This window comes from Clupea harengus, chromosome 8, assembly GCF_900700415.2.
Source record: "Clupea harengus chromosome 8, Ch_v2.0.2, whole genome shotgun sequence".
Classification (NCBI taxonomy): Eukaryota; Metazoa; Chordata; class Actinopteri; order Clupeiformes; family Clupeidae; genus Clupea; species Clupea harengus.
In genome coordinates this window covers 13,928,537-13,942,701 of record NC_045159.1, presented here as the reverse complement: position 1 = coordinate 13,942,701, position 14,165 = coordinate 13,928,537, and the positions used below count along the sequence as shown (strand labels likewise).

At 39.8% G+C, this 14,165-nt stretch overlaps 1 protein-coding gene across 1 annotated transcript; it reads right to left on the bottom strand.

Moving 5' to 3' along the window:
• Positions 1–4,879: 4,879 nt before the first annotated feature.
• Positions 4,880–6,083, bottom strand: LOC122133053 (trafficking regulator of GLUT4 1-like). Its single transcript, XM_042708367.1, has 2 exons — positions 5,342–6,083; positions 4,880–5,066 (listed from the first exon to the last, which is right to left on the bottom strand). Exons 1-2 carry the CDS (start codon positions 5,747–5,749, stop codon positions 4,908–4,910), a joined length of 567 nt encoding a protein of 188 aa, XP_042564301.1. The 5' UTR covers positions 5,750–6,083; the 3' UTR covers positions 4,880–4,907.
• Positions 6,084–14,165: the final 8,082 nt, after the last annotated feature.

Here is a 14,165-nt window from a genome sequence, read left to right as displayed (position 1 = left end):
CCAAACTGTTTCAACATGCAGATCCATGAAATGAGACACGTTTCTTAACCATAATTCTGGGAAGCACCTGTGAGGATTTGGGATAGTGTCGTTTTTCTCATACTCTTTACTTTTTTACTTCAGCATTACCGCCTTGGTTACTGGAAACATATTTTAGAGGAAGCAGAATGAATTCAACATAAGACTGCCAGAAGACATGGCGTGAGATCATAGCAGAAGCACGCAGGGCAGGTACTGTGCTTAGGGCACCATAACCACCAAAAAATAAATACATAAAAATACATTTTAAAAATACATTTTAAAAATACTACTACTACTACTAATAATAATAATAACAATAACAATCTACCATCAACTTTTCAGACTACTACACCATTAAACATTAGAGGCTATACACTATTTTACCAAAATAATAACATGAAGGATTGTGTAGTCCCTGTGTAGCCTGGTATTAGCCTATCAAAAGTATTGTGTTTTCCGTTCCAGTCAGGTGGCAGGTCTTAACCAATCAGAGACCAGAATTACTTTTTTACTTCCTTACTTACCACCCATTGTCTGGTTACCACCCATCCTCTACCGACAGTCCCCTCCTCTTTCCCTGTGGTTTGTTTGACGATGCTGACAACCCCCATGGTGACGATAGGCTATAGGCTACAATTTACAAAAAACATGATGGAAAGGCTGTGGGATGACGCATCTTGTATGTTTCAACGTGTTACTTGTTAACTGGAACATTAGCCTACACAATACATGCATACCAGGCAAGAAATGTCCCAGTTTACTTAGCTCATGTTAGAAACCTAACGTATTATAGGCTAGATTTAATGGAACAAGTCTTGTCTAAAAGGCAAAAAGCTAACGCTAGCCTATGCATCAGTTTCTACTGCTTCAGATGTAATGTTATCATCTCATCTGATCTGTCATTCCTCAAAGAATAGCACCTCTTGCACAGCTGATTAGTGCTACATTTAATGGACATTCATGTTGAGTATGAGGTTCACATCACCTCGACTATGTCCCAGCCATACACAGTAAAAATGGTGCTCTCATTAAACATCTTGGTAAAAAGTCAAATTATGAGAAGGTAGCCAAAACCGAATATCTTAAAGTGATTAAATAATACATTATTTATCAATACATCACCACAAAGCATCAAGTTGGCTACATTTCTTTGTTTTTAACTGAATATTTAAAAACAGATATACATTAAACATATTGTTTTTATGTAATGAGATGATTGCAGGATCCGGAGTATGCATTGCAGTTCTGCAAAGGCTTTCAATGTCATTTGATATATTTATGTGCTTTTCAATCCTCCAGATTTGTGTTGACCTAAAGTAACAATGGTCAGATGTCAACTTTTATAATTCTTCCACAGCATCGTTCAGAAGACAGTGATTTGTTGTTTTATCAAACCCTACCTAGCATTTCTTTCAGACCTCTGCGTGCGATGCCACTGAAGCCTTTGAAGTGTACTTCTCAGATTACAGATAATGTGTACTATTCAATAAACCCAACAATAACACAACTGTGCACATACTGTATCTGTAGCTAGCTACCTTATAGCTTTTAACTGTATAATTATGCAGGCAGGGGGTAACTTTGCTGGTATTGCATGTAAGGCCCTTCCTGCAGAGGTCTGAGCAGCTTAGGAAATCAAGCTGTTTTATGGTGATGAGAGCCTGAAATGGCCTGTGGTTTCAGAGGTTAGTGGGCAGTGATGAACTCGCCATGGCTGTACTTTTGTTACATTGCTCAGCACAACTTGAGAAGTTGAGAGGGCATTAAGTAACAGACTAATGCATCAGAAAAGGATGCAGAAAGCTCACTTTAAGCATTTTCCTTACTTAAGGAAAGTTGTTGTAAGCATTTTATGACAGGGATTTTGGTACGCATTAAAGTCCGATAAAAGAATGCACAATAAGAAGGTGTGCAAACCCAACTGTAAAAATCACTTCAGAAACAATGTGTTGAATTTGTTGAAAACCCACTTCGTGAAAAATGCTTATTTGGTGTCAAGTTACAGACAGGACATTGACTGCACTGTTATTTCATGGAGGCCTGGAGGAAAGAACAGTCATTGGTTAGCTAATGCAGACCAGGTCATCAGATGTATGTAAAAACTGCAGAAGGAGACAGAATATTGATTGCTTTTTCTTTTGATCTTATTTCTTTCCTGCATCCTCTGCCTCTGGCTTACCACAGCTTCGGATGGCTAAGTAGTGACCCAAACGAATTCTCTTATATGATGCACGTGGAGATACAAATGGGCCAAATGCTACAAAATCTAGTGATATCCAGATGATATGTTATCCATCTAGTGATATCCAGATGATATGTTATCCATCTCCATCAAGGAGCACTGCAATGGTTGCATGTCTACGTGGTAGTGCATGCATCCTGATTATTGCACAACAGAAAGCAATCGTGCTGACAACTTTGACATTGACACCAGTGTGGACATTTCTTTTTTGTTTTGCGTCACCTATGGCATCCCGGCTGTAGCATGGCCAGGCAACAAATACATTATATACTTCAAAGATGAAAGGCATTGGTGTGAACACAAAAGACATTTTACCTCCATGCTCATGAGTGAATGAATGAAATAATGGATGGACACATGTATGGATGGATGGACGAATTAATTATAAATGTCACATGTGCACTGCCTGTCTGTGCCTGTTACAGTCAGTGGTCCACAGATGATGGTTTGAAATCGCTTTCTCTGGCTCATTCTGCCTTTTAACAGCATGTAATGGCTAATCAATGATGCAAAATGATGCCTGTGAGTCAACACACATCAGCCCCCACACAATCACTGAACTAATGCTATTCTATCTCCTGTGCAGTTCTTTGTAGACCTGAGGGGTCTGAAGAATCGTTGTGCAATGAACACTGATAAATAAAAGAGCAACTACCCTTTCAAACATTCTTTCTTTGAGTTACCATGATCACTGTGCAACGTTTTTGGGATAAGCACCCCATATACATTTAAAAAAAAAAAAAACTATGTTCCACATAGATGTGTATAAAACATAAAATCAGAGCCTTTGACCATTTATGTCAGGATGACTGAAAATGAACCCTTTTCCTTTTCATTTTCAGTCATCCCCAAGGTGACCCTTGAATTATCTGTCTTCAAAGAGTCCTGAGAATAGCAGTTTCCCATGTGCCTGTAAAAAATACAGTCACTTCTGCTCAAAATTAGAGAAATTAGCAAGGAAGTCATCCATGAAAGTCATCCATGGAAATCACCTACGCTACACCTCTCTAATTCACTCATAGGTTGGGCTGGGTGTTGATTTTTTATCTTTGTGGATTTTTTGCAGTCACTCAGTAGGAACCCATTCTTTTAGCAAAGTTAAGAGCAACTACGTCTGAAACTTCCCTTTTGAGCTGGAACTTAAAAGAAAGTAATTTACTTTTATAATCTGCTGTATCACTATAGGCCTAGTCATTTCTCTTTGCATCACAAATACACCTCACGGATTTATTTGTTGAGTTATTCATCAAAAATAGATGCAGTACAATCACAGAAGTTCATACGCGTCTTCATGTTTATTGGAGACATGCTATATAGCATCCACAGAGCAACTGTACTACATTTGGAGTCCATGTATCAGTGACAGAGAGAGAGAGAGAGAGAGAGAGAGAGAGAGGGTAAAATATCTAAGTAAAATACTGTCCATCAACATTTTGTGTCTTGTGTGGCACTTCTTGAATGCCTAAAACAACACAGATAGTGGAAATAGTGCAAATAGTACATATCAATAAAGCTGATTCACAGTAAGTATTCAAACAGATCAATTCCCTCTAACCACAAGCATTTGAGTAATGAGTCCACCTAGTGTTCTGAATGACATTCTTTAAACGAATCGCCGGAAATGTTCAAACTAAAGACAGCATATGGTTACAGTATCATGCCTGATAAGAATAACCGGTCCTTAACCGCCTTGATCTTCAATCACACCCTCTGTGTATGAGTAAGCTGAGGTAGCCATCGTGCCATCATACAGTTCTTTGTTTTCAGACATCAGTAGATGCACATGCAACATGTCCATGCACATGCAAGTCCAACCAAGACATATCAGAAATGTGGTTCACAAAACGGGATAGATCAACCATTAAGTCCAAAGCTGTCAGACAGCAGACCTGGAATGCTCAAAACTATAAACAGCACACAAACACACCTCTTGACATATATAAAAAAATCCAACACACACCAGCATGTCTTCAAACATCATCTGAGTATTACACTAGACATCTTTGGTTGAAACCTTATAGCTACGGTTCTCTTCTTGCACACAATACGGGTACTTGTGTAGATTGCTACAGAGCTGTGTATCTATGAATGATGATGTCTATTTATGCCCCGAGGCTTGGCCTTGGTATTCCTTGTTTAGGGAGTCAACATAACCCTTGAGGACGTAACTAGCTCTTTCCCAGCATCTCTGTTATCCATATAATTAATAGAGCTAAAGCACAGTCGTCTTTATCCTCCATCCATCTCATTACACTCTATATTAAAGGTGTGTATATAAAAAGGTGTTACATAATCTCTGAGAACAGAAACCATCACACACAAAATTATAGATAGCGTTGGGGAGGGGGAGAAGTGGCGAGAGAGAGAGAAAGAGAGAGAGAGAGAGTTATCAGATCATGAAAAAATGGTATACAACTAACATTCACACTACATATGTTCTAAAGTTATTATGTAAAAACGTCGTTATTATGTAAAAATCACCAACCAATCTATATAATTTATAGGTAGGTTCTGGTATAACTGAATAGGCTACCAGTTTTGTCCAGAAGGCCCATTTGTTCAATTTCCCAACACACAATCAACAATATGTAGCAGGTATAAAACAAGACTCTGGCATTAAAAATATCTTCAGATTAAGGTATACTTATGCGACTATGTGTCTGTGTTGTGTTTTGGTACCTTCTATAATGATAAAGAGGAAAATGCCCACACCGACGAGGATGGCAATGATGCTTAGAAGTCGTGCAAGCTTCCCAAGTCGTCTTGCCGTATCAACATCCCCAACCTGTAGCAGTGCCCGGGACTAAGAAACAAAGTTGCAGAGCAAGTATTAATGGCACCCAGCAATCGCAACAGCGTTCAATGTTACAAAGGAGACAATTTGAATTTGAATTTGAAATATATTACATTTCCTTTAGACTTGATGCCACTAAATATATCTCTGGCTGGCCAACTGTGGCGAAATGTACTATTGTTTCCATGGACGAACACGACCGCACCCTCTGTAATGCACCTGTCTCTAATCTGTCACACCATTGAGTGATACTACTCGGAGCCATACAGCAGTAGCCTACTTACCGTGTGTGCATAATAAATCGCGAAAAGATTAAATGGGAAACCAGGACAAAAGCAGGATAGCAATGCGAGCCAAAGATAACTAGGCGCAGGTGGTGCCTGTGGACCCAGAGATGACGTGCGGCTAAAGCTGAGTCGAGACGGAGAAAGGGACGGGACCGCAATGTTTCCATCAGATCCGGACTTCACAGGCGATCTGCGCCCATTTTGTTCGGCATTCAGTGACTTCGCACTGCCTCTTAAACTCAAAGAAAGTGAATCCAAAGGTTTCAAAGAGTGTCCTCCACTGTGCTCCGTGGCTGATACACCCAGAAGTTTCTGCGTGTCTTTGTAGGCGGTGGGATGAGGAGCCCCACGCTCACACTCGCCTAGCCCGTGTTTTTCATAGGCGACGTCTGTGTTGATTGCCATATCTAACAAATATTAAATGAATGTCACCAAATGAAGGTCAAATCTAATTTGCAATATTCAACGTAATGTATAGCATATGGTTAGAAAAAACTGTGGCCCAATCAAATTACCCTTTATTGTCGTAAAATAGAAAATCTTACTGGTCAATCCTTGTAAAAACACAATAACGAGACTGCACTGACCTACACTATTCAGTTCACAATCGCTGAGATACTTCCCCACCCCTCCCTTTCCAACTTCTGAGGAGACCTTCAGTGATGACTGTGACCTACCGACACATTGCATCTCTCTCACTATAAGCTCGCCTCTTAAAGAAAAACAAGACGAACAATGCCGCCGAATATTGCGTGATGTGCCCTAGCTTGCGTCAAACATTAAAAGTGAAAATATATTTATTTGCCTGATTGAAAGACTTATCTCGGACAATATCTTTATATACACGCGACCTGTGATGGCTCAGTGTGAGAGGCGGGAAAGGGAAGAACCTTTCAGAGATATGGGACACAGAAATGAAAGGTCCAAACGACCATCATAAACGCTTGAAGAGAGGTTTTAATTTACTCAGTCGGACTGTGATATCAGTGTGACGACATGTCCAATTAAAGACGGTGGTGATTTATGATGGTTTCATTTTCAAGAATGATGAAAGCGTGATTTCGTCACAGTGCTGGGGAGACCAGATACAAACCAAGGACGTCACATCTTCGCAAAAGTGGCTAGCCTATTTCACATGCTAGATGGGTTTCAGCTGATTAAAATGCGTGTTAATTGCCTGGGTAGCAAAAGTCCAGTGGACCACTGTCCGCCCACAGGGACAGGAGCTGGCGCCCGCTGGCCTTTTGCTAATTGATCCACCTCAATGATCCCACCCCAGTGGGGTGGCGACTAAATACCACTGCTTGCTACCTGGGTGTCCCGCCGACATCTCCTAATATTTGATAAGATAATTGGAATAGAACACAGTTACCCTAAGGATACTCTAGGTCGGAAATCACTGATCACAACCACCAGTTACTTGTGTTCCTGTCAAAAGGCATCATCTGTGCAGTCAAAACTGTGCTGTAACAAAAAGTTACAAATTTACCAATGAATTTGGCATCCTCTGCACCACTGGGTGCCACTGTTCTGCTCTCAGCTGCTGGGCGAGGATGTGAGGGTGTGGACTCCTCTGTTCCTCGTGACACGGATGGTACCAGTCATCAAAGGTGAAGAATGTCTGAGTGACTATTATAACTAAGTTATGACTATTACTATGAATCTATGATTGTCGAAATCTCTTGTCACTCAGAACACGCTGAGGCATTCCCGGCAAAAGGAAGAGGTTTGGTCACCTGGATACTCAGAAAGCCAAGCCTCCTAAAGTCAGAGGATAGGTGGACGATGGCATCCTTTAAGGAAAAGACTGTGGTGACTGTCATTGTTTGGTCTCATAGATCTAGTTATACTCAAGACTTTGTGCTTCTGTGTGTGGGGGGATGATGTAGTTCCAGTGATGATGTGTGTTCCATGTCAATGTTACATCTGTGATTAATGTTCTGATTTAGAGTGTGCCTGTTGCGCATTTAAGTTTGTGTTGTGCCAGGGCTAATCCTCCGCACAGAATTATTTCTTGAAAAGATTCGGTTTATTTGGATAGTCTGCTTACAGAGGGTATACAGAGTATTGGTAACATTTCAACAGTTCATTACTTATGACTGAACAGTCTATTAGTTATGATTCAAGAGTTTATTAGTTATAATATAGGCTATTAGTTATGATGCAACAGTTTATTAGTTATAATATAGGCTATCAGTTATGATTCAAGTTTATTAGTTATAATATAGGCTATTAGTTATGATTCAACAGTTTATTAGTTATAATATAGGCTATTAGTTATGATTCAAGTTTATTAGTTATAATATAGGCTATTCGTTATGATTCAACAGTTTATTAGTTATAATATAGGCTATTAGTTATGATTCAACAGTTTATTAGTTATAATATAGGCTATTAGTTATGATTCAACAGTTTATTAGTTATAATATAGGCTATTAGTTATGATTCAAGTTTAATAGTTATGACTCAACATTGTATTAGTTATTATTCAACAGTTTAGCTGTTTTGCTTTGTCTGTAGATGTTCAATGGATTGTACATAGATTATATGTGACATATTTATGAACATACTTAAAAGATGTCAGTCTGTGTGTATCACAGGTGTCATACAAGCACTGGTCATATGTCACAAGGCCTTTTAATCATTTTTTAAATCTTTTATTACTTTTTTAATAATTTAAACAATACACATCCATTTGGCTTCCTCACCTTTTGAGTTTTTCATGTCCGACTAAGTTTGATACCTACGGACCAATAATCCTGATATGTCACAAGGCTTCTTTTTTATCATGATTTTATATATATATAATTTTATACAGATTTTTTTCAACAGATAATTAAATAAAACCATTTTGCCATTTGACCTTTTGACATGTTGAGGGCAAAACACCTGTGATACACACAGACTGACATCCTTCATATGTCACAAGTTTCCATTAATTCAATAACACTTGTATTCCAAATGAATCCGGTTGACTATAAATATACAGTACAAACCTTACAAGACTGGGTTTGAATGCAAATGGTCTGATGGTGTAGGAGTATAAGACATTTTGATGTCCTTGAAGGATTTAAAATGGTCATGAAATGTGTATTTAAATGAGTTTGCGTGAACATTTTTAGGTGATCTTTTCAAGAGGTCATGTTTATTTGACTGTGCTGGTGTTATTTGTTTCTGGACTGTACCGATGGGTAGTAACAGAATGACAGATTGATCCCATAGTGGTTTTCTACTTATATTGTACCCTACGTGTGTTGCTCTGCCAGATGAGACAGGGTTAGAATGAACAACCCGTGGTTCACTGTATTAGGCTAATAGCGCCCTCTAGCAGTAGCAAGGTTTATCACACTATAAATATATACACAATTGTGTAGAAAGATGTTTGACTTCGGGAGGATCCGAACCGGGAGGAGGGGTCTGACATGGCGTAGCCAACAATGGCAACCTTAGAACGTTGGCGATTCATTTTTTGCAGCAGGAAAAACCATTGGGTCTGACAAAATGTTTGCTATTATTGTGTTTGAGCTTGCACTTTTCAAGCATTTGGGGATGAAGAGGACTGCATGGTTTATTGTTTCTATCTAGGTCATTTTAAAGCTATATTTCAACACTCAACAGCCTACAAGATAATTATCAAAACGGCACTGTGAGACGAGATGAATCCCATACTGGGCTACACGTTTATTTATGAACACCAGCAAAACTTGTTTTGCCCGATCGGAGCTAAAGTTTTAAGGTTACTCACTTACTGTCTAGTTAAAACTGCCTGCTGATGTTCCTGATATAGATAGCCTTGTAGAACAGTTTGATATGGCTGATCACCATGATCTGAATTTTCTTAGGAGCGATATGTAGTGTGTGCAGTATTGTTTGTAAGCAAAATACAAGGTAAGAATGTCCTTCAAGCAGCTTAAAGGGCTGATGAGACACCTGCGCAGCTTAACAGCAATCAGACACTCAAGCCAAGCCTCCTGTTACAGCTACAGATGGAGACAAGAACAAGCAGAAGGCCTAACAATATATTTACACATCTCTATGAACAGCAAATATGTAGACACTGTACAGTGGAAAATATACTGAGAAATAATAACACTGTTCTTTTGCGTGTATTCCTATTCTGTCCAAATATGTTGTAACATTATTTGCCTAACAGATGGCTCAACACATTGAGCCCTACAAACACCACTTCGAACTCGAATTATGTGCAGTTTTTCATTTATATTTATCCAATATATATAAAGAATCGGTGCATACATTTGTCTGACTTTCATTTCTGTCTTACAACATAAAGAATATGTACTATAACAGCCTAGCCTAGTCTCCTCATGTAAATGTCAGGTGTTGAATGTCAGAACCTTTGACCTGGGGTCAAATTAGTAATCACAAAAGCTTATAATACAAACCCGCCCTCTGAGCCAGTGAAGCGCCTGAGAGAGAGAGAGAGAGAGAGAGAGAGAAATGTCAGCTGACAAGTCGACACCTGCACCTCCCAGATCTGTGCCAGTGGGCTGACAGCAACAGGGGCAGCAGCAGCTTGCCCCACTTATTCAAAAGGCAGGTGCAGGAAGGCCAGGGCCCACAAGAGGGCCTCATGGAGCTGCAAGGGCGGCCTTGAAGTGATAGGAAATTATCTGAAACAATGAGCCTAATTTATCAAGTGAAATCATAAAATAAAATTGAATGGAGAGCTTTTATAAATATACCCAAACTCATTTTTATTTCAAATTAGATTACAATAAGTATTTTAAACTCTGATACACATGGAAGTATTGATAAATGAGGCCCATTATATAATGCTTCAATTACAAAACCTTGAAACCAATTGGAAAGTAATTATTAATCTAACATAAATATTACAAAGTAGTTCATATTATGCTACAATAGTCTTTTTACTATCTGTGGATATATGGGAATAAGAAAAGGAAAAGGATTGTGATATTTGAGGATTACTGGAATGGCAAAAGTTGTTTTTGAATATTTGTATGAGGTCAAATGGTATAAGCTTGACTTACTGCACTAGACTTTGGAGTGTGTCCAGATGAAGTCCCAATGATGACAAGCAAACAGGTTGGGTTATCAGGTCACCAGATTAGATATTTGAAATGAAATCCTTGGGTCAGGCTCATTAATCAGCACTGCTGTGTTGGACAGTGCTGTAAAAGAGGTAAAAGAACGTTTAACCAGTGAAAGCGATGACTGTGCGAGGGGTAGTCTATAATGTGCGACGGGTGAAGTAGTCCATGCCACATGCAAACCCTAAGCTGTTTAACGGTACCTCTCCCAGAAAATAGTCCCCACGTGCTTGATTATGTGATATCATATTTGGGGCAGTATTATCCAATGACCCATTAGGATTCTTGATTGTTAATGGTGATTTGATTGTCCACACAATTCTAATGCAGATTGAAAGCTTTGATGAATCAGGCTATTGTCGCCAATCAAATATTTTACATGTAAGACCTCCCCATGCATGACAAGTAACTAATGACAACATAATTTGGTGTTTTTGCTATGCATCAACTGCATGTGGTAATCGTAGAGTGGTGCGACCTCATATGAGGGCAGGCTTACTTCGAAATGGTAGACTAAAGCAGAGTCCCTATACAATATCCCTGTTATATCCCCCGAATGCATTATGAAGCGAGTGGCCAGTGTGATGATACATGCATGGGCATTATCTGACATTGTGATCATCTGACACCCTTATTTTTATCCAAGCTCTTCTTCCCCCTCTGTACTTTTCTCTCCTCACACACATCGTGAGGTGCATAGTCTGTTTTTGTCTGTGGTTTGGATTTCACATCACACATGGATCACATCTCTTTGACTTTATCAGATATCACAAAGCACATGATTTTCGGGTGCCAAAGAGTAGGATTTTGGACACAGTGAGCTACTGTTATCTCTCCCACCGTGAGCAATAATGACAACAAAAGCTACAAAAGAGCTACAAAAAAATTCAACTTTTTTTAATGTATGGTCCCTAAAATAAATGATAATAATAAAAAGAAAAAAAGTTGTGCGGTTGTGCCTTGACAAGGAACATTTGATTTCTACAATATATGATAATAATGTTTGGTGTCATCACGCTGCATTGCAAGAATTATAAGTTGTAGTATAAGCTACCACATAAAATACTCACTGCAAACAATGAAAAATATTCAGTCTAAGTGTAGCATACAGAGAAAGTGACATAGAAATCCTTGTGCTCATTTTCCCATGACAGAGCCAAAAAGTGCATAAGCAACTCCTGTGGTCCAACCATCTTCATTACAGAAGCCCAGCATGTAAAAATAGGTCCGTGTGCTGTACCTACAGAAAACAAATAGAAACCATTACGGCAGGAGAGCCCAGTGTTTAAAATTTCAGGTCAGAATGTTCTCCCAGAAACTCTTGTGTGAACGATGCCCCCCGAAGGTCAGTGCGGCCCAACAACAGTTCTTCAGCTGGCAGCTTCCGCTCGTACTCTGTAAAGCATGCCAGTGAAGAACTGCCGTGGAGCAGCCAGTGCGACTTAAACCAGGCAAGTCTTCAGTGAAGCCCTGCAAGCTCTTGCAGATATCAGAGGGAGACCCATCTGCACTCACAGGTGTAACTTTAGGCTCTTACCAACTATCATCATGTTTTCTATTCCATTTATGGAGAGAATACAATGATTATTAAGAGAAGACATATAATACAATTTTAGGAACTGTAAATACATACAGTTTACTAATATAGATTAAATTAATCTATTTAAATGACTTGCATTATGCACTTAGATAGTAAGATGTTTTCCATTCCATGCAACATTTATAGAGAATAGGAAGACATATATTACAATATCATGCATTGATACAGCCACAGTAGAAAAAAAATATTGTAAACTATGGCATAAATAAATCATAGTATTATAGTAAGTGCACAACCTCCTGCCATAGTCTCCTACTCCAATGAGCAACCGGGCTTCTTTAACACTCCTGGCCACCACCCCTTTTCATACACGTATTTATGAACATGTTGTACAAATGGTCAGTCTGCTTGTAGCAGGCAGGAAATCCAACATCACAATAGACACGCCACTGAGGTGACGGAACAAACAGTCATCTCAAGAATTCTTTTTTTAATTTTGAGCTCCAGTGTTGGCAGGGAAGTCATTTCAGGATGGGGTGGTGATGGCAGGAGGGAGGCTAGTGGTGGAAGAAAAAATTGGCCTTCCTGTACAATTCTTTACAGTAAGAGTACGTACCTAGATGTGAAGAAGCGTACATACCTTACAAGGCCTTCAAGCCCTGTGCAAGAAATCGTCTTAATCTCTTACAGTCCCACTTCAATCATCAATAGGTAAGGGTAGTAACTATTAAAGATAGTTTTGCTGTCTGATGATGAAATCTAAAGGAAGCCAATTTAGTGCAAACATCAAAAGAGAAAGATGTGCAACACTACAGGATATCAGATCTATTAGAGCTATGACCTCCAAGATGTTAATGGAATGTTTTATCCCTGTAAAGTACGATCAGTATCAGCTAGGAACACACACACACACACACACACACACGGAGAGAGAGAAAGAGAGCATACCCAGTTGTCGAAGCAGATTTATGAAGATGCAGTATTCGATTTTGTCAAATGCAAGGAAGTTCAGAACTGAAACCTTTTTGTCAGCAGCTCTCAGTTCTAGTCATCTACTGGCCATCTAGCCATCTGCGTACCACAGTAAACCAAGGCAGATTCCTCCATTCAAATACGGTCATGCTGACTAAATTAGCAAGGAGTCTAGGATAGAAATATGACAACCATCTATAACATCCTGAGAAAGAAATTCCTCTGTTGTAACCATTCATTCCTATCAGATCCTGCCACCCTCATCTCATGGGTCTGAGCCCAACCTTTTTTTTTCAGGAACAAGCAGCCAGTTAGTCCAGTGCACCCAGTCCAATTGTGATTAACATCAGGAAGCCAGTTCTCATTGATTCTACCTGCTGGGGCCTTCTGTGTTGTGTGCACTGTGCACTGACTGTAGAGCTTCACTACTCTATGTTTCCATCCAGATTGTTCAGTTCACTTCACTTCACTTCTTCCCTCTCTTAGTTACCCACCCTGACCCTCCCACTCTGTCTCTCCATTTCCCTCTTTCTCTCTTTCGCTCACACCCTCCCTTCTCTCCCCCTCACTCATTCGTTCTCTCCTCAGCTCTGAATGCTCAACATTCCAAGAATTCCTAGTGCATATGTTTGAAATTCCACAGGCATGTTTTGTTGCCCCTAGCTCCTGTTTGATTAGGATGTCAGCATCTCACAGTCCCAGAGTTCAGCCCACCCGAAAACCAGCCTCATCCCTCCCTGCCATCGGGTGCTTTAATCCAGTGTCCTGTCCTCTGTCTGTCTCTGTGTCCGTGTGTCTCTCTCCCTCTCCTTCTCTCTCTCTCTCCCTCTCTTCGTCCTTTACTGTGGCATACCAGCTCTATTCATGCTACTCCAGATGTTAAAACAGCTCATCTTTTGTCATCAGCACCATCAGCGTAGGTCTTTCACGACTTCAGTTTTCTGACTGCTCTCATTCAGCTTTCACCCCCACCTCTATAGACATGAATCAGCAGACTGGAGAAGGCCAGAGTGCAAGTCGAGGCCTAGAAAACCACAGCATACGAACGGAAGTCACACACGCCTCAGTTCACCCAAATACCAAGGCCTACTCAATGCTAAAACACATGCATTGCAGATATGAACAGACAAAAAGATCGGTAGAAGGCTATTGACATGAAGCCGAATCCCTGATATCAGTTGTTATTATTCCCTGCGTAAAATGCGAAGATTTGATCAAAGCAGCAGTGTTTTTCAGC

What these genes read in the sequence shown, in the direction of transcription:
- LOC122133053 (XM_042708367.1), bottom strand. Translation starts at nt 5,749, where the DNA reads ATGGCAATCAACACAGACGTCGCCTATGAAAAACACGGGCTAGGCGAG. An exon ending in CGATTTATTATGCACACACG is followed by an intron (nt 5,067 to 5,341) that starts GTAAGTAGGCTA and finishes TTTGTTTCTTAG; the next exon opens with TCCCGGGCACTGCTACAGGT.